This window comes from Syngnathus floridae, chromosome 15 (assembly GCF_059516105.1).
Source record: "Syngnathus floridae isolate MCC-2025c chromosome 15, RoL_Sflo_1.0, whole genome shotgun sequence".
Taxonomy (NCBI): Eukaryota; Metazoa; Chordata; class Actinopteri; order Syngnathiformes; family Syngnathidae; genus Syngnathus; species Syngnathus floridae.
In genome coordinates, this window is record NC_142427.1 from 7,661,086 (window position 1) to 7,688,164 (window position 27,079).

At 39.7% G+C, this 27,079-nt stretch overlaps 2 protein-coding genes across 5 annotated transcripts; one reads left to right on the top strand and one right to left on the bottom strand.

Annotated features, from left to right (window-relative positions):
- The first annotated feature begins 1,756 nt into the window (after nucleotides 1-1,756).
- Nucleotides 1,757-7,482, top strand: LOC148386254 (P2X purinoceptor 1-like). 2 transcript variants are annotated; one of them, XM_088398093.1, is made up of 13 exons: nucleotides 1,757-2,190; nucleotides 3,183-3,327; nucleotides 4,118-4,189; nucleotides 4,306-4,363; nucleotides 5,017-5,104; nucleotides 5,187-5,267; nucleotides 5,787-5,928; nucleotides 6,006-6,151; nucleotides 6,252-6,342; nucleotides 6,555-6,620; nucleotides 6,699-6,794; nucleotides 7,049-7,093; nucleotides 7,234-7,482. In XM_088398093.1, exons 1-13 carry the CDS (start codon nucleotides 2,054-2,056, stop codon nucleotides 7,258-7,260), a joined length of 1,194 nt encoding a protein of 397 aa, XP_088254219.1. In that variant the 5' UTR covers nucleotides 1,757-2,053; the 3' UTR covers nucleotides 7,261-7,482. The 2 variants fall into 2 exon arrangements, with proteins under 2 accessions (XP_088254219.1, XP_088254218.1); XM_088398092.1 differs by having other exon boundaries at nucleotides 1,759-2,190; nucleotides 4,306-4,375.
- camkk1a (calcium/calmodulin-dependent protein kinase kinase 1, alpha a) lies at nucleotides 7,476-26,136 on the bottom strand. Of its 3 annotated transcripts, XM_088398088.1 has the most exons (18): nucleotides 26,023-26,136; nucleotides 25,658-25,930; nucleotides 18,975-19,384; nucleotides 17,818-17,865; nucleotides 17,686-17,739; nucleotides 16,786-16,837; nucleotides 16,493-16,626; nucleotides 15,468-15,504; nucleotides 15,299-15,320; nucleotides 14,768-14,856; nucleotides 13,870-14,069; nucleotides 13,486-13,539; nucleotides 13,208-13,281; nucleotides 11,445-11,532; nucleotides 11,254-11,382; nucleotides 11,087-11,190; nucleotides 10,397-10,444; nucleotides 7,476-9,798 (listed from the first exon to the last, which is right to left on the bottom strand). In XM_088398088.1, the coding sequence occupies exons 3-18, from the start codon at nucleotides 19,287-19,289 to the stop codon at nucleotides 9,726-9,728; spliced, it is 1,521 nt and encodes a 506-aa protein (XP_088254214.1). In that variant the 5' UTR covers nucleotides 19,290-19,384; nucleotides 25,658-25,930; nucleotides 26,023-26,136; the 3' UTR covers nucleotides 7,476-9,725. The 3 variants fall into 3 exon arrangements, with proteins under 3 accessions (XP_088254214.1, XP_088254213.1, XP_088254215.1); XM_088398087.1 differs by lacking the exon at nucleotides 26,023-26,136 and having other exon boundaries at nucleotides 25,658-25,999; XM_088398089.1 differs by lacking the exons at nucleotides 10,397-10,444; nucleotides 26,023-26,136 and having other exon boundaries at nucleotides 25,658-25,998.
- Nucleotides 26,137-27,079: the final 943 nt, after the last annotated feature.

Here is a 27,079-nt window from a genome sequence, read left to right on the forward strand (position 1 = left end):
GACCCGCGAACATAAACAATTATAAGCATGCATTGTTTTCAATACATTCATCCTAATAATTGTGGCTGATCAAACTGTCTGAAAAATGTGGATTTTTTTTTTTTTTAATTATTCTCAATATGACTATTTTACTAACAATATTAAAGCTGACATATGGCTATAAATCAGGGGTGTCAAACTTATTTTTGTCGTGGGCCGCATCATCGTCATAATTTGCTTCAAAGGGCCATTAAAATTGTCAACCCCAAAAAACGTATGAACGTCTCATATGTATTGTATATGTATATACTAGTTTTCAAAACAGACTAATAAAACCTGTTCAAATATTGAAAAATGAAAGACTGAAATCAAATATTTGAAAATAAAAATTATTTAAAAAAATGAATGGTAATAAAAATGGCTATCAATATCAAAAGTGAAAACAATTAGAAATTTTGGAATTTTAATTCGATGCATAATTTGTATTTGCGGGCCACCTAAAATTATGCCGTATCTGGCCCCCGGGCCTTGACTTTGACACATGTGCTATACATCCTTCCTCATTTAGTTGTGGTCTATAAAGTGTCATTTATATGTCAGCCAAGATGTGAGAAGGTATCATAATCAGGTGGATTTAAGAGCAGACAATAACAAAGTACAATAACAAAGTTCAATAACTTAGACTAAGGTGGTCAAACGTGGGGCAGCCAGGCTTGAGTCGCTCATCCTGCTGTGTTAGCTGATTGTCTTGGGAAAGTGTCAGAACCTTGAGAGTTTGCTGCGTTCATAGAGAAAAGAGGAAATAGTCAGACAGTCTGAAGACCGTCCCCTCTAGGTCAAGTGTTGCCAGGGACTTTTTTTTTTGTTTCCCTTCCTTCTTCATCCTCCCACTACCTCTTGTTGTTCTACCTCTAGTCTTACCCCGGAGAAGCTTATCCTTTTTCCTGCCTGGACATTGCCCACTTCTATTGCTCCTCCTTCCTTTTCCTCTTCCTGTCGTCCAATCGCGGCCTTGACTACCTCATCTATCTAATTTTCAAATTCTTGGTTCACTTCTACTTGATCTGTGACACCCAATCAGCCCTGCTCATTCCCCAACACAAGCAACTTTTCATTTGTGTCAATATTTGTATAGGCCTGATGAATACTTTGAATTTATTTGGGCATTATCTGGTAATCATCTCATATGGCCAGTTTGCAGTATGAAGCAAAAAGTCCATCCCAGGTCACACCTCAGTCTTGAAGACCAATCATGGTTCATTGAGGTGGCTATGAAGTTCATAATCTCCTTTATTGACATATACTATATATATACCAGTGGAGCTATAAAAATGAAATATCATGCAACAAATTATGAGAACAGTCCCAGTAACATTAGCCAGCCAGTGTTGACACAGCTGCTACTCTGTTTAGACGCACTTGTAATCAAACTTTGGCGATAAGATCACAGCCAAACAAGTGAAAAACTTTTTTTCAGAAACTATACTAGTGGAAAGCATTTTTTTGGGATAATTTTTGCACATTTACTACAACTTTTATGCACTGAAATTAGAAATGCAAAGTAGAATGCGGCTGTATCATTTGTTGCATGCCACTGCACAAAAATCCTGATAAGAAGTCTTAATGACTCGAAATAGTGTCTTCAGGAATAGGCAAACAGGCAGTGTTTTTTTTTTCCCGTCTATCTCCGCCTCACATGCAGGAAGTGTGTGACAAGAGACTAACGATAAGGTTTGATTGCTGAAAGGGAGTACAGGCTCTTTGTGTGTGTGTGTATGGGGGGGCAACTATTGCTACATTTTAATACAGACAAAAATGTGCCAGATATAAAAAAAAGGGAATGGATGCAAAGATCCACATCCTGGTGGGGCAAAAGAGAGGCAGTGCAGAAGGGAGAAAGAGAAAGAGAGAGAGAGAGAAGGAGGGAGGGAGGGAGGAAGTCAAGACTTCTCTTGAAGCGCATCCGACATTTCTTGTGAGAGAAGAGCAGGCAGAAGATCTTCGTCAGTGGTGAGGAGAAGTCTTTGGGTGCTGCAGACCCCTCCTCTCCTCTGTTTGGGTCAAGCACCAAAAAATGAAGAGCCAAATCACCAACGCTCTCTCTGACTTCTTCTTCGAGTACGAGACCCCACGGCAGGTACTGGTGAGGAATAGGAGAGTAGGGGTGGTGTGTCGCCTCATCCAGCTGGGGGTCTTGGCTTACATCATCGGGTAAGACTCTTGACTACACAACTTTGTTTTGTTTAGTAAGACTGAGCGGCCTTCTGAATTTCGACACCTTCCTCATTATGGTCGTCGTAGACATCTCGGATATGAAAAGTGTCTGAAGCTAAAGGACCTTGTGAGTCGTGTTGTTAGTTCTTCTTTGAGATGAGACAAACATGCAAGATGAGTAATGCACTGACCTGCTTGTGCATCCACACACACTCACACACACGTGTTGACTTCACTAAATGTCTCATCGAGGTCAGCTTTCTTCTGGCCCACTTGACAGGACTGCATGTCCATTCATGTTAAATTGTTTGGGTTATGTGTGTGTGTGTGTGTGTGTGTGTGTGGGTGTGTGTGTGTGGGGGGGTGCACCTTTTCGCTGGAATTATATTTGATGAACAGGCTGGGACATATACTAGCAAAGATAACAATGAACTGCAGCCCGATTCTCTGCCAATCAGTACAGAGCAGTGTTTTGACCTGCCTGCAGTTCTTCAATTTGGATTTACTGAAGGGAAATATTTTAAAAATGTCTTATCTTAGGACACGTCATCCGTGGACGAAGCCAGAAGTAAATTAATGGCCTCAAAGAAAAAGAAAAACTAATTAATTCCTGGAATGTCACATTTGAATGAATATAAAAGTCATTGTTTGAGCTGTTGGACAGATTTTTTGAAAACAATGACGGGTAATCGCGGCAGCGCAGCACGCCGAGAGGGAGAAAAGCCCTCAGCACATCAAGAGGCCGGTGGCAGATACACATCTCAATTTCACGAGTGGACTGGCATTTTTCAAGCTTTTCCAAGCATTGGGACATTCGAAGAAGTGAAATGACATTATGCAACGCTGATGAATCACTTGTGAGGTGTGCCGCTGCCATAGCCAGGATAGCAACGTTGCATGTCAACATCACACATGTTCTTACTTGTGAGCATAGATGTTTTCCAAGGGTGGAGCTGAAGTCTCAGGTGATGACCGTTTGTCCCGTACAGGTGGGTGTTCATCTACGAGAAAGGCTACCAGTCCACAGACACGGCCGTCAGCTCCGTCTTCACCAAAATGAAAGGAGTGGGCTACACCAACGTGAGCGGGGTGGAGAAACTGTGGGATGTGGCCGAATATGTCTTCCCACCGCAGGTCGGTCACTGTTGAGACACATCCAATGTTAAGAAACAAATTGGGTCATCTTCGCCTTTTTATCACATCATCGTTGGCTTGACTTGATGCCAGATATGACAAGGACATGAGCAGATGAGCACAGATTCAGTTTCACATCAAGGTGTCTTTTATGATCTCTACATGCTTCCCATAAAACACAGAGCAAACAGTCGTTGAAAAGACCACAGTCTTTGTTTACCTAAAATGTTCCTGGGTCCTGTTAAGGTCAAGAAAAAAAGAACAAAGACTCGGTGATTGTCTTGCTCGCTGTGTAAGGTGTTGGGGTGTGGACCCTTTTGCAATTTAGGACCGGCTTATGTAAAACAGCCATTTTGTTTGGAGTAGGCCGACGTGTGCATTTATTTTATATGCAATAACCATGAAAATAAACCTTACAATAAAGACAGCTGCTCCATCAAGTGCTTACATAGAAGAGGCTGTTTATAAAGAACTCATGTAAGAAGCTTGGAGTGACTCATCAGCCATTTCTCAGCTATCTCTCGAACGAAGTAGAGGTGAAACTCTCGACAGCTCATGGCAAAGTCATCCGGCAAGCACCGTCTTCAACAGATAAAACATTTTGTGCAAAAGTAGGATTTTTTGAATTTGACCTCACGGTCCCCACCTGAAGGCCGAGTTTTGCAGCCTTTTGATAAATTCCCCCAAAGGTGCTTGATTTTTTAGACTAGAAAGCTACTTTTAAATAACTTAAAGACTCAGGATTTTTTTTTTTTTTACTAAATATTCGTCTTCTCATTTTAAACCACAGGGAGATTCCTCATTTGTGGTGATGACTAACTACATCATAACTGAAGGACAAAAGATGGGAACGTGTCCTGAGGTATGTCATTCCTTCACCCGCTTCGAGTTAATTATGACAAGAAACCAAAGTAGGGGACGACACCTCCTTTTGGTTCCTTTTTAAAAAAGCTAACATCATTTTCTTATTTCTAACAGCTCCCAGGCAAGCACAACTGTAGCTCAGACGCCGACTGCGAAAAAGGGAGTTTCAAACGTACGGGACACGGTAAATCCTGACAGCCTGTGACCAAAGCATGATCATCGCAGGCTTTTCTTCTCCTATTTGATTTAGTCTCAGACTTCTAGCCCTCCTTAAACACCTCAAAGCCATGATGATACTGACAGGACGGATGAGATAAAGAGTTTGACAGCCTTGTGTTTGCAAAATGGGCTTTGGCTAGAAGATGAAGGAAGGCATGCAAAAACGACTCATCATTGGCAAACATTTGTGGCCTCAATTTAGTGCTTGCCAAGCGACATTGTGTTTACTTCTAGCTTGTCTTGCTTCTCATCCAAGCATGCTTTCAATTCCCGCCTTAAGCAAGTAAACGCAAACTGTCTTCCACATGATCAAGATATTGAGGCAGAAAAACAATAAATATGAGCGTCTACACCAAGGATTGTGCCGAGTGACTTCCAGAAAATTCTCATCCAAAGCACGACAAATCACAAAAGGGTGCGATAAGGGAAATAGCAAATTCACTCTCTGCTTGGCTTCACAGTTTGCTAGCTGCTGTTGATGCTAATTAAAGATAAGTCGAGTGGAAGCAGAACATGTTTGGGTTTCCACCCCCAGCAGCCCCTCGTGCAAAATAAAATGTGCCTAGTTAGTGCTGCACTAATGATGGATTTTTTTTTTCTTTCAAGGTCGTATGACTGGCGTGTGTGATAACACCACAAAGACTTGTGAAGTTCTGGCTTGGTGCCCTGTTGAGAATGATCACAACATACCAGAGTAAGTTCAAACCCTGAATTGTCCCATTTCTTCAGACTGGTTAAAAGAAATCACATTTCTCCAATTCCTTCTTCACCTCCAGCCCTCCCTTGTTGATGTCTGCGGAGAACTTCACACTGTTCATCAAGAACACTGTAACATTCCCCATTTTTGGTGTGACAAGGTATGATCAAAATGTGATGATGCAATGAAGCATTTTGCAGAACAAGCAAAAATATTGAAAAGAACTAATATAGGTTACCTGCCAAAATAAATCAAACCATGGTGGACGACATAATCAATTATGTTTTTTAAATATCGACAAAATGCTATTGTGCATCATAAAATATATGATCAATAGATGGCTTAGCTTATTTTGTTTTATTGCAGGCAAAAGTTCTTTTCAATTCAATTCAGATAATATAAACAACATAAAAATATAAACAATGCTCAGTTTTGTTTGACACTTACCGTCACAAATTGCTTTTCATGGTTTTGGAGTGCAGGAAGGACCGGGAGCAAGAGGAACCTCAAATAGTAATCACAAAGAATAAGGAAAATGAGGAGCATGAAGCAATCAAAATACAAAATTAATTATACAAAATTGAGAAATATTCAGGGAAAAAACTGTGCTACAGAAAATCGATGACTTCTAATATAACATTTAGAATAAAATTCCCAAATATTGTTGTTGTGTTTACAGGAGTAACCTAGTAGAGGGTATTGATGGGACATATATCAGCAAATGTCTCTACCACAAAACGGACTCACCACTGTGTCCCATATTAAGACTGGGAGACATAGTCAAGGAATCTGGCTTTCAATTCCAAAACATTGCCAAAGTGGTAAGTTTGACAAAAGCCACACAAATTGCGTTACATGACAATAAAAGCAGCAAACGTTTGTGTTGCTCCTTTGAAAGGGAGGGGCCATTGGCATTGTGATTGACTGGACGTGCAACTTTGATGTGGATGTCAAACACTGTCGACCTGTATACAGCTTCCACGGACTATATGGAAACCCTGAAGAGAAGGACAAGGCCAGAGCATCAGTTGGCTACAACTTTAGGTGTGCACACATAATTCTTTACATTACCGATTATTTAAGTTGGTCATAAAATAGTAAATAGGAGGATGGATATAATGTTGTATTTCCGTAACTCTTTCAGGTATGCAAAACATTATATGGAGGGCAAGGAACAAACAAGAACCCTACTAAAGGTTTTTGGCATCAGGTTAGATATCATTGTGCAATCAATGGTAAGTCATTTACTTAAATAGGGACACTGACAAATTAATTGGGGGGGGATTTACTGAGATTACTTAGGAGAAAAAAAAAGTGTTAGGTGCCAAATCTATATCAGAATGATGGTGCTAAGCTAAAAAAAACTATTTTCTTTTTTTTTTAAATTGTGAACTTCTGCAGGTAAATTAATTTTCTTAAATGTGAAACTCTTTTACTGTGTTAACAGGGCAGAAAATTTGATATCATCCCAACGTTGACAGCAATTGGCTCCGGGGTGGGCATCTTTGGAGTGGTACGTTGGTGTTCACTCTTATTTATCTGACCTGAAATGAAAAGATATCTCAATAATTGTGTTATAATTTCTTTTCAGGCTACTATCGTCTGTGACTTGGTGTTGCTGTATTTGCTCCCCAAAAGAGAATTTTATAAGAACATGAAATTCAAGTACACAGACACACATGAACAGGTAAGCCACCTGTGCTATAAACAGTGAACTTGTTAGTTTGACCGCAAGATGGCAGCAAAGATCAAAAATGAGAACAGTCCACTTGGAAAGAAGCAACACACTGAGGTGTTAATATTGATATGACAGGTCATCCATTTGCTTCACTGCAACACTGCAGTCATAAATCTTATGCCTTAAAACATTTGTATCATGCTAACATACCCATTATGAATTTTCTTCTTAACGGATGTTGTCCTCTGCTTCTGTTGATGCAGGACCAAGATTCAGAAGCAGGCAGTACAGAGACAGATGAATACAAAGTAAGGAATTATTTTTTTTCTTGTCATTCAAGGGCCTTTCATATCTGTAAACTGCAAAAATTTGGAATATTAATATAAGTGTTTAACTAAAGTCAACCATGGTTGAGACGATGATTGATTGAGATGTTGCTCTTTAACAGGGACAGCGGCAACATAGAGGAACGTGAAAAAGGCGGAAATTTCACAAGTGGCTGCGATGCATTATGCAATGCAGCGGAACCTTCAAAAAGAAGTCTACACGCCTGAATGAACTGAAAAGGACAATTTGTCATCTACCTGACTGAGCATCATAAGCTGGCGAGGAAAAATCATCCCTGCGTGATCCTCATAAAATTCCCAAATACATTGATACCAGAATGGCACTTGGCATTAAAGCAAAACCTTTGGAATGTGTTTCAATTTTATTGTCTCTTAAATCAAGGTGTACAAAAGGCATGCAAAAATAGCTTTGTTTGCATATATACTGTATAAAGTACATATTTACAATGTGCATGCAGTGCTTAACAAATGGATTGGACCACCAAAATGATAATTCAGCTTTGTGTAATGCAGTAGGAACAAAAAGATATGCTTGTAATTGTCATTGTTGAATTTTCAAATTTACCCCCCAAAAAAATAAGAATAAAATAATTTTATTCTTGATTTTCTGGGGGAAAATTATTTTAGTGGTTGAATGGTATGATTGATTAAATTTAGATCTGATAAATTCCAAGTCTTTGTTAAAAATGGTAAAAACAAACCATGTAAAAAGCCTCGATGGTGGTCGAACAAATGTGTTAAGCGCTGTACATGCAGTAATGTACAAAACGACACAACACAGATCTTCCACATGGAATAATAGGACAGTCAAATACACAGCAGCAAGCTCATATTCCTACACTTTTAGTTGACCCCCAAAAAACTTTCAAAGCAGCATCCATTTATTTCTTTTCTCCTTTGAACGCACTGTTTTCATACTTTGAATACATTAACTATGTACAGAAGATGCCGCTGGGTACAAATGGTCAACAACATGCATTCCCGCAAGTATTAAAAATTTTATCAAGGAGTCACAGAAAAGCAAACATGCAGGTTATTTATTCATCTCAGACCTGCAGAATACCGCAAAGGCTTCTTCTAATATATCCTGACTCAAGAGGTTTACTGACAAATAAATTTTAAAAAATCATCACTTATACACATCAGCGCCTCAGTAGTTTGTGACACATTTAATAGCTAATTTTACAGTTGAAAACCTTGAAATATTCTCACAAAAGATGTTCAAAGCAAATAAGCAGCAATAAGTAAAGCATCTATTTTAAAGGGGGATCGACGCTATGACTGTTTGCGAACGGATGCAGCAGGTCTTTCATGTCAAAATATGGAAATGGAGTCATGTAAAGTGCAAGCAGTGTGATGAGCAGCCTGAGTGTTCGGACAAAAGGGTTAGCTAGACGCGCTAGCACACAACAAGTCAACACAAATTATTTACATTGAATGTTTTGCATACAAAACAGGCTCGACCATTTCAAAAGAATTGTAAAAGCCCTTCTTTGAGAAATCCCCTCATCGCTAAGATACAGCCACATTTTTCAGAATCATTAAGATATGAGTCTGCCTTGAAGCAATAGCGGTCCGGCTGTGAGCAGTATTTATGATTCTGTGAACTGAATAAATATGTAAACCACTTTCCTATGTCCGTTCTATTCTAGCATCGCTCCCTCGTTATCTTTTACTGGAGGAGTGAGAAAAGCGGTCCCTGTTTCTAATCTTCCGGCGACCTTGAGGACCTTGAAAGGCGCCTTATAAATAAAATGTATTATTATTATTATTATTATTATTATTAATAGAGTGCAAATCTATGTCTATTCGGGACTTTGAAATACACCTCATTAACGGAACTCTCCTTTGCTATTAGCAGCCGATGACAACATTGGAAATAATTCCAGTTGAATTCCATGCAAGGGAAAAATAGAAACAACAGAATACAATTTGAAAAAAAACAAAAAAAATCTCACTGCCAATCCTCATATGAGATTTAGGGGATGAGTTGGAATTTGGCGACGTATGGGCTTCTGACCTCAAACACTCACTCCAGATGATTTCCATTCAAGCATTAAAATGCAAACGAGGTACTCTGCATAAATCGTCGGAATTCCTAAATGACAGATTTTTGTGAAAGTCTCCACTTGAGCCTGATTATTTCATTCCAAATCAGTGGAGGTGTAAGATAGCAAAATCATGCTAAATTCTTATAAATGTCCACATACTAAATCTGAAGTACGGAATATTTATTCTAAAATGAAATAAAGCTCTGCTTTCGAAAGCAGGTTGTCGTTATGAAGGCAATAAATGAGTAAACCATTGTGGAAACCTTTAGACATCCACATACAATAATAAAATAAGCCATCATTGATTAAAAATTAAAAGTCCTGTCGTCATTCCCTCAAAGACACATGGTCCAAAATATAAAGAGAAAATTGGTCAAACTGTAATCATAAAAAAAGGAAGTCTCTCTCTCTGAAGCCAACAAGTGCAAATAAAAGCAAGTCTCGGTATAAAAAGCAAAATATAGAAGTTCCGTGCCTGCTGCGTAGAAGACAAAGTGACAAGCGCACAGTGCTTGAAGCAAAGAGAAAAAAAAAAAGAAAATTCAAGAGGAGGGTTCATCTTCATGCAAGTCCTCCAGCTCTCCTTCTCTGGGTCCATCACCGGTGCTGCTCTTTCTGCAAGAAATAAGAATGACTTTCATCATCCAGGCATCTCCAGCAGGAAAAAGGCAAGGATGAGCATTTAAATACACAAGGACGACATCTGGCACCATTAAATGGCAGCAGCGAGATGACAAAGAAAGTCAGAGGTGGGAAGGGAGCAGCTGATTGGCCTCGAGAACGAGACGAGCAGAGGCTGGTGGTGCAGCGGATGTTGGACAGATTACATTCACCGGCCACAACATTAGGTACACCTTGCATGAGCTCAATACAAAAGCAGTGGCAATATAGTTGTGTTTTTACCATTACAGAGAGGCTGAGAGACATTTTAGTATTGATTATTCCGTCGATTAATTGGCTATTTTGAATGTAATTGCATGATACAACAATTTCTCCCATTTCATCCAGTTTACGATTTACCGGAAAAAAATTGTCTGAATTTGGATTTCAATTTAAAAAGTGAAAGAGACATTCAACACTTGGGTGTTTCTCTACAGCATTTCTATTTTTACAAATATTTTTTATGTCACACTGTAATATTTTGTGATTGATCCCTTTATATGAGCAGGTGTACCTCATGATGTGTGTGGTGAGTGTATATGGCACGTGTTACCTGAGTGATGGGTGCAGTTTTAAAGATGGCCGGAAAGGCCAAGAGTCCCTGCAGCAAAGTGGGAGAAAAGACCAAGAGGCATTTGTCAACCAAAAGCCTCAGAAGCTAAAAAAGACGGCGGGCGGCTGTCTGGCTGACTCCCTTTGTTACTGATGCTGCAGCTATCGTGGCGACTGAGCCGCTTGGCTTATAAATGGATTTTTTTTTTTTTGTCCTCTCGCGTGCTTTCATTGGCTCGAAAGCTTTCCGAGAAAATGGTTAGTCTTTAAAAAAAAAAAAATGCTTCTGAAAAGCTTCTCGTTATATCTGCAAGTGCTGAGGAAAAAAATCCATAATTAAGTAGATTTTAAAACAACACAGGAATGAATAATTTCTAATAAAATATATAATTATTTAGAGTCATATGTAAAAATTGCTATTCTATCATAGCTTTTTTATCACTGATGTCTGACACCAACACACAAAGAACCCCTTACAAAAGCGGTAAAGCTCCCCTGCATACAAATATAGGATGAATTATGGCGCTATGGTGACAAGACAAAGCAGCAGCTCGAGCTGCGGCTCGGCTCACCTAACAGAAAAGAATAGAAAGAAGAGACAGGAGGGAAGTAGCGGCGAGAGCCCCGACTGCCAGTAACCTTATCTAGTTGACAAACGTTGCTCACAAAAACAGCTAATGTCCGGACTCACATGAGCAAACTTCCGGGTGCAGACATGGACCTCTCCTCCCTCCGACTGGGACACTCAAATGGATTACTGAAGGAGCGTTTCCTCAACATGGCTTTCACCAAGATCTGAAATTCACATTTGATGAATGTAGCATGTGTGTTTTGCAAATGGATGATCTAGTTATTTACCACAGCGGAGAGGCTGGGAACAAACTTGACCGAGTTCTTGATGTCTTCTTCTGTCACCTCCACCACAGAGCAGTGCTCCTCCTCTAAAGGTAGGGGGTCGCTACCACCCTGAGTCACCCACTGGTCCATCTAAACACACAAATCAAAAGTGTGCAAATCTGGGCACAGTGTTTGCTTTTTCTCCACGTTACCTTGATCTCAGCGATGGTGATCCGAGTGTCTGGGTTCTTGTCCAACATCCGCAAGATCAAAGTCCGCAACTCTTCATTGATTTTTGGTCTGAAAGGTACACGAAGCTCAATTCATCCAAGATAGGGACAACCTTGAAAGCAGAATATCTTTTTGCACACGGGGTTGATAAGAAGCCGATACACAATGAATAGAAGCAACACACCAAGACTCAGCGTTGACTCTTGCTCATTGTCAGATGACCGACGCCATTCACTGTTCTGAATGGCCTCTATGCGGCAAAGACGATATTCCCTCCGCATTAGAGCGAGAGGAAGAGAAAAAAAAAATCTCCAACGGTAAATCTTGAACATCTCATAAAACTAGAGACAGACTTGGAGTTGGTCACCAACGTACAAATAAAATGATAATAAAAATACATCTCTGACAGCATCAGTCAGAACTGAGTATTATTATTTATAAAATTTCTATGTAGCTATGCAGACAAAAGAAATAAACATGTTCCAAACACAGCTACATCAGTTCTGAGAGGGTGTGCACACTTTTGCAACCTAATCATTTCATACAAAGTAACCAGAGCTGTACAGGTTGGGACAAGTTTTGGGATTATACCTTGGTCTCAATGTGATAGCACAGATAAGTGTCATTTGAGCAGTGAGGTGTAAATAAAATGATAATAAAATTACATCTCTGATAGCATCAGTCAGAACTGAGTATTATTATTTATTGATTTATATTTATAAAATTCTATATCTAGCTATGCAGACAAAAGAAATAAACACGTTCCGAACACAGCTACATCAGTTCTGAGAGGGTGTGCACACTTTTGCAACCTGATCATTTTATACAAAATAACCAGAGCTGTACAGGTTAGGACAAGTTTTGGAATTATACCATGGTCTCAATGTGATAGCACAGATAAGTATCATTTGAGCAAGTGAGGTGTAAATAAAAGATCCGCTTTAAATCAAGCAGAGTTAAGCACACAAGCGACAATTAGCAGCCTCGTTTTAAATGCACACTCACAAGTTCAATGCACGCTTGACTGACCACTGACTTAAATGAGTGGGACTAAATGGATGGACATAATGACTCATGGATGGTGTAAACGATTTACTGCACAGATCGGGCCGTAGAATTTCTTCTCCGGCTTGTGCTAATCTCTCACATGCTGATTTGAAGGGATATTTTGGAAGGAGCTATTGAAAAGACAATTGGGGTCTTTCAAATTTGACTGTGTGGGAGTGACTGTGAAGTCCGTGGAAGCTGAGTAGACATTTTGTCTTCAAATCTTTTAATGATGAGCTCAATTAAGTATTGTCAGACATATTTGAAAGCTGCACAATGACGGAATTGTAATTCCTCGTCAAAGAATATTTGCATGGTGCTGATTTGCTGCTATGGCAAATCAATTGTGACAAATGTGATGTCTCCTTTAATTACCTTCTGTTGGCTGGGGGGAAGCGACTTCATCACTTTGCAACTTTTACTTGTCTAGCTCTCGCTTGCACCGAGGAGATGTGTGCATTGAATAAAGAGGCAAAAAAGAAGAAAGCTTTGTGTATTACCAATCGGTTTGCCTTTTCACTGCTTGTTTTGATCACATGAAGGTGACATTTACTGCATGCTGGCATTGCACTGACGTGTTGCTGATGCAATAAAAGGCAAATGGTGAAGATAATGAGCCGAGCTGGGAACCGACTGGAGGTGGCTGACTGGCTAGCTGGCTGTTTCTCTTTTTAATGGAGTGGTGGTGTGAACTTACATTTCAGGAAAATCCACAGGTTTGGTCCTTATCTTACTGTGCAAAGCCAATATGTACTCGTCGATAAATGGGCACTGCAGGAAAAACACACATTGGATTATTCTCTTGCTAGATTACAGGAAAGGTTTTAAAAAGCATTTTTCTGCAATAAATAATCGAAATTAAATGAATGTACCTTTGAGTAGAGTACTGAACATGTGTGGAATTAACATTCATCTAGATAAAACTGATATATTTTTATTAAAGCAAGCAAATGTTGAAATGAAAACCAAACTTGCCTTTCCAAAGATGAAGCAGTACAGAGTGACTCCCATAGCCCAAACATCCAGCGCCTAAAAAAAATAAATAAAAGTATGATGATAGAAAAACTCGATTTGTGATAGATACGATATTGGGCATGAGAACGTTAGCGTGGATCTAAAAAGGAAAAAAAATAATCATAGTTAAAATTCAGTCATGGAACACATGCCAGAAGCTATTTGGGAGTAACGCCCACAACGGCGCAGTGCGCCCTTGTTCTTTTTTTTTTTTTTTTTTAACGCAAATGCTCTTCTCATATTTTCCCACTTTGCATTTCATTTTCAGCTAAATGATATACTACAAATAGAAACTTCATTCAAGCCAAAACTTGTCTAAGAATTTTATGCATCCATCCAACTCACTTTCCCACTGAAGCTTTTGCGTTTATCTGACAAGGTCTCCGGTGCCATGAATGCAGGAGTGCCAGCCGTGCTGGACAGCAAAGCATCTTTGCCCTCAAACTGGTTGCTCACTCCAAAATCTGCAATCTTCACATGGCCGTCATCCCCCAGTAACAAATTAGAAGGCTTGATGTCTCGATGTACAATTTTCTGGTAGTGCACTGAGGAGACAGGTTTAATGGTTGAAACATCAGAAGGGCAAAATTTCATTCTCGCTATGTAAAAACTAAAAAAAAAATGTATGCTTAATTTCCCTGGGTGGAATGTTTTCAAGCAGAAAGATCAATTTAATTTAACATCAAGTCCCGACTTCCTGTTTCACTATTTTCTTACGAATGCCACTTAACTAATAAGTCCGGGTGGCTTCATTTAACGGCAAAGTGTTGCCTCCTTGTCTGATGAGGCGTCCTTATTAAAGAAGTTGCAAAAATCACACTTCATTAGCACCACGCTAGCAGTCATTTTAGCTCCATACGGCTCATCAAGACGAAAAAATGAAGTACAAACAAGAATGTATGAATACATTCAGATTGCCATCAGCATTAGTCATCAACACTTTGATTCCAATATGTATCCACATTGAGACTTTTGAAGTATTAAATGTCAAGTGGAGTTGTTAAAGGCAGGCTTTTCAATCAGTTTCTCTCGCTCACTCCAAAAGCCTCGAGTGCCACGTGATGGTCTTTCTAGGACTCTCTGCAGACTTATCTTGAAGACTGCAATGGCGAGACAGCATTGATTTGTAATTAGTAGCACTGAAGAAAGCAATCTACTGCAGCAAACCAGGGAACGACATCTAAAAAAAACATGCTTGAAGGGCTCAAAGCCCCAAAAGAAAAACTCCGTGAGAGATACTTACAATACTCAATACCAAGGATGACGTCTCGGAAGTATAACCTTGCTTGCTCCTCTGACAACGGATTGTCTGTGGGTACTTCCATCACTGGCCTGTAAATATTTCACAGATTAAATAGCATTTGAAATTGAAAGATTGCATGACCAGACAATCCTCGGAAATAAATAAAGTCAAATTTGAATAATATTGTGCTCCAAAGTCAAATTGCAAATCTTCTCAAGTGTATGCACGCATGTTATGTTTAAGCACATTTCCCTCCCAGCCTTATGTAATAACAAGCGGTCGTCTCATTTCATTTGATCCCATTTTTAGCATTGAGGGGGAGGCAAGCTAGCATGTTTTGCTGCTAATAAGCATCAACTTATTATAAATCCCTTTGAAGCCACAAAAGGCGCCAAGACCGGCACGGTGCCGGCCCGAAGCCCGGCGCGAGAACACTCAGAAGGCTCAGGCTGAGGGCGGATGGATGGATGAAAGGAGGGAGAGAGTGACCAAATGAGGAAGAGGCTTCAAATATTAACACGATGCACTTACCCTTTGCGCATCAACTCGAATACTATCGGGAAAAAAAAAGAGAATGGACAAGTAAATATCAGCATCAACATTAAGCAGTGCTGATGAGGCTTAGTTAGTCCACAAACTTATATGAACCCTCGTTACTAAAATAAGGCAGGAAGAAAGAAAAGAAGGTGCAGATAGATACCCATGTGAAGATTATCCTCCGAAGGATCATCCAGCACCTGTTACGCCAACAGAAACAATCATTGAAAAAAAAAATGTTTTCTCATAGCAGCTGTCATTTTAAACCCAACCGTTTTAACTATTTGACCTTTGCTGTCGACGCACATTAAAGCAGCTTACAGTTGGGCAGAGGAGCTTTCGTTTTAAAAATGTCAGGGCTGTAATAGCTTGCCGATGCTCCGCTTGATAAACAGAGATCTCGTCGCCGTGCGAGGCCACTCGCTAAAACATCTTTGTGGGTCCAAATGACGGCAGGGAAAATAAACACGATAATATTATCTATTTGGAATTTTGTCTGTGAGGTCGGTGACCTTTTCACACATCGATGTTATTTTGTTCAGTTATGTGTGAATTAAAAGAGTAACTTAAGTTATAGACGTGTCGAAAAGGAAGATTTGCGATTGAAAAGAAAGTGTCTACTCGATGACTCAGCATGAATGATATCCCTCTGTGTCCCAGCCGTCCGTGACAAATGGACACGTCGCATTGATTGCTTTTAATCTGTTCTGCACTGCGTGGGCTTCAATATTCAAACAGAGAAAAATGCTGGACTGGAATGCAGTCTTATAATCAATTTTTGACACAAACAGGCAAGAAATTGGGGTCTAAAAGGATTTGGTAAAAGTCAAATGGAAAATGAAACACACTCCAAACTTTAGAGTGAAAATACTTGAGTTTGATCAAAACCTTAATGAGACCGATTGGGAGTGCCTGGATTACAAAACAGCGGACCATCGGAAAATGAATTACACCCCCACTATAAAAATTTGATCCAAGCGAAGGAGAATTTCTCCCTTGTCGCGTGTTCAGCCTCCACAAACAGTATATTGGACTTGATCACTTTTATTGAATCGTAAAACCACAGCATGACGGTCAACTAATAAGTGCAGAGAGAGGAAGTGGGCAAACATTATGGAGGGAGGCTATTTTCAGAAGCTTCTAGGCCCCCGTTCACGTAACTTTAAATTTACCTGGATAAAAACTCACCTCCACTAGTTTCACAATATTGACATGATCGAGCTTTTTCAGGATAGCGATCTCTTGGTAGACCCTTTCTAGTGGTCCCAAGAATTTGGGCTGCTCTCCTTGAACTGCCTTCGGTCCTCTTGGAGGTGGACGACCTGCAGAATCCCAAACATTTACAAATTTACAATATATGACAATCAAATAATAATAACCCTTGACATTCTCAAGCAATTAAAAAGGTTCATGAAAATGATTGGATCTTTTCTACAAGGCTGTCTAATGCGACAATTCAGTCTCAATGGACCTTGACTTACGTGGAAAACCACACTGCTTCATTAACTTCTTCTTGGACACCACTTTCATGGCCTACAAAGCAAAAAAGCAAGCAAGATTTAAGATGGGACTTTCAAAAAAAGTTCGGCCAGCCGTCGACCAAATGCACGTCAATTTGCACGCCTGCCTTTGTGTCGCCATGTATATGTGATTAAATCATGTGTAACTCAAGCTGCAGATAGAAAAGCTCAAATCAAATTCTAATTATCAAGAAATAGAGTGTGTCTTTATTCATCTGCTCCACTCTTGATTCCTGTCAGTGTTATTTAGGATTATACTCAAATGTCAGCGGAGACAATCTGTCCCAAGAGGCCGCCATCTTTTCTGTCACAGTCAACAATCAGTGTCAGTAGTGAATACTTCAAAAGATAAAAATGAGGATGTATTAGAAAAAAAAAAATGCACTTCTAAGAGTGACGGCAATGTGTGCTTCTCTTTGGTTCGACATGTTCGTGGATGATCGAATGCTGCACAATGCATCTTTTTATTTTTTTCCAGCATTAGACTCATGGGTAGGTGTTCAGGTTTGGTGGTGGGCGTAAAAAGCACAAGCGGGTATGCAACGTCTGTGTGATTGCGCCACATGAAGGAAAGAAAATCTCAAAGAGTGTTTTAGAAATATGTTTTGGAGACAGAAAATACAAAACTTGTACATTCTGTATTTAGAATGACTGCGGTGACTGTTATCTGCTTGATGCATTTTGTCAATAAATGTGTGCATATACTGCAAGTGGCACTAAAAGCGGTTTAAAGTCACTGAAATGGAAAAAAAATAAATAAATCAATGGCACAGGGGAAATTTCTGGAGCTCCTTCTGTCTACACAACCGAGGCAGAAGAATTAAAGAGTCTTCAACAGAGTAAATACATTTGCTGACTTACATAATGTTTGTCATCATCCTCGTTGTATGCGAGTTTCACCACACCATAAGAACCCTGCAAAACCGAAAAGATCATCCAAAACATTTTGGCAAATAATCCTTATCAGAGTGCAAAACAATTTGCCAAACTTACCTTTCCAATTTCACTCTTCAACTTATACTGGTTCAACTGGATACAATCCTGTGAGGGAGGGGTAGAAATTAGGAGAGAAGAAACACAATCATGACCGATGGCCTAAAAAAACAGCAGCAATATGTTAGTTTTAATTTGTGACGCAGCAAATGTTGCAGTCAATACTTTGCTGCTTTTACTTTCTACAAGTCCATTAGAGTGCTCCTGCTTAGAAAGGCTGCTTTGCACTTCCATAGCAACCACCGCCACTACAAATCAGTGTCAGACAGCCAGCCACGAGAGGAGAGCAAACGACTGCCCGGTCAGAGGCTTTGGATCGCATGGGAACACACGCACACACCAAAGTCAGTGAGTGCTCAAATTGTAGGATCAGGAGATGGATCCATAGTGAAAATGGATGGGGCACATCTCTGATGAGAGTTAGTAGGTGGCAGCGGCGGCAGCGGCTTGAGCCAGAGCAATGCCTGAGGCTCATGTTCCCAGGTTGAGAAGAACATTTTGTCGATGGTGCAAAACAGACAAGAATAGCATGACAAAAAAATAAAAAAATACAACAGCGGCTCATGTTGCAAGGCCACCAGGTTTAGTGTTGCTGGAAGAAAAAAAATACTATTATGAAGCAGGTTATATAATGTGTGTTGCTTGCGGGGCTAAAAAAAATAAAAGAAATCACAGCTGGGACGAGGATTTTGTGTTGGAGGTTGCTGACTGGGATGGTGTAATGGAGTGTGGGCAGGGTTGAGAACAAAGAAGAGCTTGGTCTGGTCAAGCTCATTAAGAGGCCAAACTCTTAAGTTTAAAAACATAACACCAGTGGTTCTATTTGATAAGGCCTTATTATAAAAGCTATATTTATTTAATTAAATTAAATTAAATGTATTTTAATTTGATGTATTTATTCATTTATTCATTTATTATTTATTTATTTATTATAAAAATATATATGTCCGAATTTGACTGCATTGAGTCAAGTACCAAAAGAAAAACTTGCTTTCATTCGGCCGTATTAAAGAAAGTTTAAAAACATAACACCAGTGGTTCTATTTGATAAGGCCTTATTATAAAAGTTATATTTAATTTAATGTATTTATTCATTCATATTCATTTCATTTATTATTTCATTTATCAAGTACCAAAAGAAAAACTTGGATCCTCACCTGAGAGTCTGATATGGACACGCGTTTGGACTCCACCGTGGGCCTTCGAGCCACCCGGGGGGAGATCTGTGTGTAACCCCCTCCAGAGGAGAGGTAAGTACCTCTCTCCTGCAGAGACAACTTCCTCCCACTCAACTGAGGACGTGAAGCTTGAGTCCTTTTGGGCTGATCCCTATCCAGCTGAGCGCATCCATTTCTCACAGAACCACCCACATCTTCCGTGGACATGGCAGCCAGGATGTCCGTGAGACTGCTGCTCTTTCCCTCAGAACTGGACTCCAGCCTTTGGACGCCAGACTCGCTGCTCGTCGCCATGGCGGAAGAAGAGGTGGGCTCGGTGCTGGCGGGAAGAGAAATGATGAGCCTCCACCAGCATCAATGAGAAGTGGAGCAGCTGGCGTTTGCGAGAGCTGTAAACACAAAAGAGGAAAAAGGATTTGTCACATTTCTTACAAGGCACTCTAATCAACATTGTTTTATAAAAATATGCAGTGGTGTTGTGTTCATCTCATGGACGTCAAGATAATAATAATAATGATAATAATAACGTATTTTCCGGACTATAAGGCGCACCATTAATGCATCATGTCAGATTTTTAATCCAAATCAAATCATTCTCCATTTTATCTTTTGTATTTCAACTTCACACGCAACAAATTACTTTATAATCACAAAATAATGATCCATAGTCTTTTCGATTCATGGTTCATCGTCTTCAGCGGGCCACTTATGATTGATTTCATGACACAAGGCTTCGGGCCAGTTTAAATTTAGGAATTTGGTCCATATATAAGGCGCACCGGACTATAAGGCGTCGGCTTTTGAGAAAGTTTTAGGTTTTTAGGTGCGCCTTATAGTCCGGAAAATACGGTAATAATAATAATAAGAAAACAGGGCATTGGGTTAGCACATCCACCTCATCCGCTTTTTTTCCCCTGGGTACTCGTTTCCTCCCACATCCTCAAAACATGTACAGTAGTTCACAAACAACATTAAAATATCTTACTGTAATGTAAACAATAAAAATGCAGACATTGATTCATGAAGACTAAAGCAAAGCTGTGAAAGCCACAGTCGAATATCAAGTGCTTTCAATAGCGACCATCTTTGCACATGTTTAGCTACCGGAGAGGCAATAACGGTAAAAGCTCCAGAGTGGCTTGTTGGACAAATGAGTCCATTACTGAAGCACTTTCACTCGTTCCTGGCTTTTATCAGTCCATGCCAGCATTCTATTGCATACTCATGGCAAACAATTTGCCAGGCCATAACAAAAGAAAAAAACATAATAATGCAGAGGTAATCTTGAAGGAGGGGCTTCATCAGCACTTACAGTATATTGGCTTTCTTTTACTTTTTTACAAAAACAGATGAAAATGTTTTCTGTCGCAAGCATTCAACCTTGCAAGCCTACACAGGTTTATTCAAGTTCATTTTTATGAACAGTCTATCTTTATTTCACAGCGGGAAATGGTAAGAGCAGAGGCCTTGGGTACACGTTGGAAATGTACACTCGCTGGACACTCCATTAGGTACACCCAAATGCTTCAAAAGGATCCAATTAAAGAGGAATTCTGAGAATAAAGTTAGAATTCTGAGTAAAAAAAGTCAGAATCCTATCACCCCACTTTTTTTTTTTTTCTTTACTGGCCCTAATCCTCTTCCGGAGCTCTTCTTGGAGAAAAAAAAAACTTTTTCCTTGGTGTGTCGCCAATGTCCCCAATCCTAAGGGGTAGCAAGGCTCCATTTTGCTTCACCTGTCACATTTCATATTGCTCAAACAGTGGCTGTGTCACTGAGCAAAAAGAAAAGGGAAAGATATGGATGCCGTTAGCACGTTGGGGACATCAACTGGCTTCTTCTGATGGATTTTGCATATAAACAGCTTTTGTATTTTTTCTTTAGAGGGGCAATAAATGCCCCCTCATGTCCTCAGATATTGTGTAAGCAAATAGCTGGGAGTGATTACACCTCATCATCTTTGAGATTTTAACATGATATTTTCTTTCTACAAACCCAGAACACAATGTCTCCGAGGCTTCTGTGGAGACTGAGGATGCATACAAATCACCCATCAACTAAGCTAATGGAAAATGAAAAATGGATTGAAGTCAAGTCAGACAAAAATTTTTTTTTTGTACAGGCTGTGACCGAATTTCAGACCGCCTCATCATCGGTAGAATTTAAGAGAAAATTAGCAATGCCAAATAGTCTATGACATCATCACAGAAAATAAATAAATAAATAAAATAGAGAATAGACTTGTTCCATGCCCCTCCAACTACAGAAGAAGCATGAACCTGATACCTGCAATGCTTTCACTCGACATGTATTCATCTGACACAGACTAATCCCTGGAACTCCTTAAATTAATCCACAGGATTAGCAAGCAATTGTAGCAGACACAACTTTGTAAATCTATTAAACACCTTAGTGAGACACGAAGACACACCATATAGTGTAACGTGACACAAAGGGGGCTTCATCGTTTATGAATAAATCTACTTTAATGGAAATTAACTGAACGATGGCTGTCTGTAGGATTACACAGGATATATAACAGTGCAGACAGACATGCAGGATGAGCCTATTATTTCTCCTCCGCTCACACCAATTGAGAGTGCAGCTTCCAACATGGTTGACCTTCCTTGGAATCCTTGATGTGGTGCTGCACTAACAAGGACAGAGCAGAGCCAGAACCCCCCCTAGCTTTTCCAACAGGCACATGATTCACCAAGAGAGCTTTGCATCTTTCTCGACATAATACCGACAGTTTGAAAAACACTCGCTCGACCCTCTGGTTGATCATCAGTGAGCTTTGAGGAGCTAAAGTAATCACACACAGCCCTAAGAGAGAAGCTCTCAATATCACTGGAAGTCTATCGTGATGAGACGAGAGCCCGCGTGGGGATTATGATGTTGCTAGCGGAAATGAGAAAGGAGCCTTCCCTTCGTGTGTAACACGGTGCCCTCTAAATCCCTCAGAACATCCCACTGATCCCTGGCTCCTCTCCTCAATAAAAATCTCCTTCGAACCTGTGACCTGATGGCCAACACATAGTTGAACCTGTTTTGTTATCTGTTAAATACAAGACATTTATTTACATAAAGCCTGAAAAATTACAATTTAGCGGCAGTAGGTGGAGCAAGTTGAAGGGGGGGGTCATCATATGATTCATCAGTGAGCAAATACAGGCGCCCAAGCACTAATCTGTGGTCAAATATTGGATTTTCAAATGTTAGCTTTTGGGTGAGATAACAGATGGTTGTTTGGGAAAGAAAAAAAAAAAATCATATTGATGAAAACACTGAAAACGTTAAAGGTGGTACTTGCAACTATTTTATATTTGTGGATTATGGTTGGGTTAAGGTTTATCATAATGGACCTGACTCTGTGCATTTCGACACAGTTAGTGATGGAACAGAAGGACCTTCCCGAAAACTTGGTAGTGTCTGAAAGAACTTTTTAAGATTCCACTCAGTCATTTCGCCAAAACTGAGAACTCAAAATAACACCATCAGCGGTGTCAAGTTGTACTTGTTGAGTCCCATTTGAAGATGTGCTCATCATTTCCTTTCTGTAAAGTGAAGACGGACAATGTCAGAAAGGAAGAACACGTAAAATAGGAGCAGTGTTCTGGTTTTGTAAAGCAAGCTTGTAAAAACATTCATGTGACCGATTATGTGATGATGTCATATTTGTCATCAATTGTTTTTTACATTCTCTGTTTTTCATCCATTTTCGAACTGTTACTGATTAACATCAAGAGCTTTCATACAACACACGTATTTGAGACAAAGATTCATCCCAGCAAGTAATAAGAATTTCATGCTACCGAAATCAATACTCCTATCAATTCACCAGCGTGGTACAAGCTACTCTGAGAAATGTGGAGAGGCGCCACGGTTGGTCGATTCCCCCTGATTGGATTTATGAGCTAAGGTCAAAAATTAGATGGATTTCCACAAAAGGAGAGCGATGACGCTGGTGCACAATCATCTTAACTTTCAGATGGAGAAGCATCAGAGTTCAAAAAGTGTTCACACCATCTGGCAATGTAATTTATCTTCAAGAGAAATGGATAACAGTTCATTCATCAAGTGTGAAATTACAACGTGAGCTGTTTTGCACTACCCCGCCATTGTTATGTATAAATTGAGCTAATTTGCATACTTCCACACAGATGCCCCATCATACAAGCAAAACAAATTTAAGCCAAAAAAAACCTTTGAAACAAAGAACAGCAGCTGTGCAGGCTGCAAGAGCAACAATATCAGCATCAATCTATCTAATCTCAACAACCTAAGGTATACAAATTTCCTTCAAATTGGTCAAAAAGAAGCTTAATGAAATTCAAATCCATGAAGAAAATGAAAGCCCCTTTCAAACTTCAATGACATTATTTTTCCATGACCCATCAAGCAAGCAACTAATATAAAAATATGAAAGGATAGAAGTTCTCATCTTGTTCCTGATAGCAGCTAATGAGAACCAAAGTGCAAATGGGGTGAAGTGCAGACTAGCATTTAGCTGCGGTTAACGGGAAAGATCTAAGAGTCCCTGCTGGTCATGCTTTGAATAATGAAGGCTAACATGCAGATGAGGCCCACTAATGAGCCTTGTAAATGTCTCCATGTATCCACACGCGACAACATTGTCGCCTACTATGTAACATAATTGTGTTGATCATGTTGCGTGTGCTGAATCCAACCAAAGTTGAGCTATTTATTCAAGTTGTCATCAGAAGTACTTTTCATTTACATTCTGCTAAGAGAATCCAGGCTGATAATTTAATTTAAGACAAGCATTGCTCAAAACATCTTGGGGAATCAACGAATAATTAATGAAGCTGTGAGATCCTGGAGGATTACTGTACTAACCTGTTGTGGTTTCCAAATAATCCTTTGGGACACTACAGATCCATCCATCCATTTTTTTTTATTTATTTTTTTTATAATGGTTGTCAGTAGGGTCACGAGTAAGTCTTAGCTTTGAGTTACACTCTGGACCGGTTTATAGGAGGGCTATCATTATCAAATATTTTTATTTATTTATTTTTTTATCTTATTTCATTTATTTCATTTATTACATTTATTTTATTTATTTTGTATTTTATTTGAATATTTTTACAATCTGTTATTCTATCGATTAATCGGATGGAAATCGACTGCATGAAAGTGCATTATACTCTATCGAGGAAAGCAATAGATGGAAATCAGCATCACTTATTCATGATCAACCCAAAATTTAAAAACATTTGCAATAAAAGAATCAAGTAAGCAACAGGATATGACATTTTTTTTTTTTTGCCATCGAGCAAAGATGCTATTCTGACTCACACACCAGATGTACTTTATTTTACTACACGAGTCAAAATGTGACTTGGATTAAGGACATAAAACACAAACTACAGAAAAAAAACGGTCACGTGTGCATGTGCACTCATTTCTGCCCGCTCGCCTTCATCTTGTAATTTCCCAGTGGAGTCGTGAGATGATAAAATTTTGACATGGCCTCTTTTTCAGTAGCTGCCTTGCACTTGTGCATGACGGCCAAAGTGAAACAAAGTAAGGTGCAAAATCACAGCTGGTCATTTGACTCAAGAGAAAATAAAATGTACACAAATAAGATGCAAAGTTGTTGTCAATAGGCCAACCACCATTTTTTGTTAGTAACCATGCGGACGCAATACGGCAGGCATCCTTTGCTCCTCATTGTACAGTCTAGTCTATATTGTGTGTATATTTATGGCCACAAATATAATGAACACTCGAGAGGAAAGCGGAGCTGCTCAGCAACGTTGTTGCTAAACACCCTCAGGCTCATTCAAATACTGGAACACGCAATTAATAATAATTATCACAAAGCAACTGGGCAGGGCTGCGAGTTAAAGTGGACATTCTGATTTGTGCTCATCTGTTCACAATAAACCATCAATGTCTGCTGAATGACGAATAAGCAATTGTCACACTCCACTTTAGGCAAGCATGCATTGTTTTGATCAAGTGGCTCCAAGATGATCACAAATATATTTCGGAATGTTTTTTTTAGTTGTGTGATGATGTCTTTCGAGAGACTTCATTTAGCTTGCTGCAGAACTTCACACAAGTGGAAGGAAATGCCCTATCACCCACTTCTCGTCATGTCTTTTCCAATTCCTGCTGTGAAGAAAAAGGCTTGCAACAAGAAATAACCTCAAGAAAAACAGCAGATGGAATGTTTTTTTTTTCTGGCTGAGCACAGGGGCACCCTGACATGTTTTGAAAGCACAGTGGTGCTGAATAAATCGGATGTCATTACTCAACCAGACTTTTGCAGGAGAATGCAAAGTACCAAGGAGATGAGCTAGGAATAGAATTCACATTCCGAAGAACGTTCGATAAAAATTGAGATTTGATTAGTTGTGCTTTTTCTTCTTTAATACTTGATGAGTCGGCTCAGTTGCAAAAAGTAGGGAAAGCAAAAACTCAACGCTGGAACAGATAAACAGTATTTCTATTCATTTCAATAAGCAGTGTATCTTTGAGTTACGAGCATCATCACAGAAGCAGTCAAACTCGCAAGTCAACACATCAGCGTACGTGTCTTATTTCAAGAAGGCTTGCGAAACGCAGCTGTCATGTCACAATCCACTTCCCCATTTTTTTGGGCCAGACAAAGAAAATTCAAAAGTTTCACTCACCCAAAGCGTCGATCCTCTTCTTGCGTTGACCCAAAGCGGGGTGGTGTCCGGTCAGGGACGTGTCCGTCCTCTCGGCGCGCACACAACAACGCACGTCCACCCTGGCTAGATACGAATCAGAACCTCCGGCTGCAGACCTGCGACGCGTCCCATGTTTTGACGCCCTTCTCTTTTCTTCCGGTGACACAGCGAGCCCGCGCCGAACCTTCCCTCCTCCCACTGCGTTCGGATTCTGCAGCAAGGGAGCCGCCGGCTGCGGCCAGCTCCTGCACGCTGTAGGGGCAAGCCGCACGCGTGAAAAGCACTCGCCGCTTTGTCTCACAGCCTGCTGCACAGTGCACACGGGAAAGCATAACTTTATTCACCTTGACTTGAATCCACGGGTCCTATCATCCGCCAGGTTACCTGCAGTGTCACGAGCATGCGCCATTGTGTCATATTTACAAAATACGCACTTTCCCCTTTATGCTGTATTTACATAACATCTCATGTATTCCCCATGATATTTTGTTTTAGTTATTTTTTTGCATTTATGTTAAAAGATGAGGAGATAGCGCCCCCTAGGTAGCACAAATTGACACGCCTGGAGGATTGGACCGGTAGAGCAAGTCATTTCGTGGCTGGGGCAAAAAAAAAAAAAAAACATAAACCACATTTAATTGTATTCATCCTGTTCAACTGTTGTGATTTATTTGCAACCATGTTACAGACACCTAGAAAAGTTATGTTATTCAATACATCTTTTGCAATGGAATAAATTAAGTTTGAATTGAATATGAATTTCATTTGAGTGTTTTTTTTTCTAATTACAATATGGTTGCAAATCAATGCAAATGTTAGTATTTGTAGTTGAAATGCTAACTGGTTATCTATATGGTAAAAAATATGTATTGTTGTTTACTGATAATATGACATAAAAACACAAATAATAGAAGCGAGGTGATGTAATTTCTACTTTTGTTTGTTTTTTTATCCATTTTAATAATGATTCTAAAAGCGTGGTACGCTGGCTCTCTCTAGTGGTATAAGGAAGAATAATCAAATTAAATGTTCAAAATGCATAATGGAACAGTGGGGTGCCCCAACTTTACTGAATTGATTCTTAGACTTTTTCATGATGTCACACTACATAAAAGCTGGCACAGTTATTGGCGTCCAGCCTACATATTCTGCAGCAGTTGGTAGAATTATCATCCGGTTTCACAACTTTGAGGTCACAAAAAGGTCATAAGGGCGGCAGTTAAGCAGTGTGCTCACTCTTGGAATGAAAGAAAAAAAAAAGTTCTCCTGTAGCTTTGACTGCAGGATGTCAGCAAACAGCACCCACAAGTTGAGTTATGTTGAGCGGCTCAGTCCCAACACAGCCTTATATGTAGAAATGTTGGACGCTTGCTTAAATAAAGCCAGATGGGCCTCCTGCTT

Excerpts from the sequence above, each read along its gene's own strand:
- LOC148386254 (XM_088398092.1), top strand. The coding sequence starts at position 2,054 with ATGAAGAGCCAAATCACCAACGCTCTCTCTGACTTCTTCTTCGAGTAC. Across the intron at positions 4,190-4,305 it reads AGATGGGAACGTGTCCTGAG|CTCCCAGGCAAGCACAACTG; the intron begins GTATGTCATTCC and ends TATTTCTAACAG. Across the intron at positions 5,268-5,786 it reads CCCATTTTTGGTGTGACAAG|GAGTAACCTAGTAGAGGGTA; the intron begins GTATGATCAAAA and ends TTGTGTTTACAG.
- camkk1a (XM_088398088.1), bottom strand. The coding sequence starts at position 19,289 with ATGGCGACGAGCAGCGAGTCTGGCGTCCAAAGGCTGGAGTCCAGTTCT. Across the intron at positions 14,070-14,767 it reads CATCCTTGGTATTGAGTATT|TGCACTACCAGAAAATTGTA; the intron begins GTAAGTATCTCT and ends CTGTCTCCTCAG. Across the intron at positions 10,445-11,086 it reads GCACCCGGAAGTTTGCTCAT|GGACTCTTGGCCTTTCCGGC; the intron begins GTGAGTCCGGAC and ends ACTTTGCTGCAG.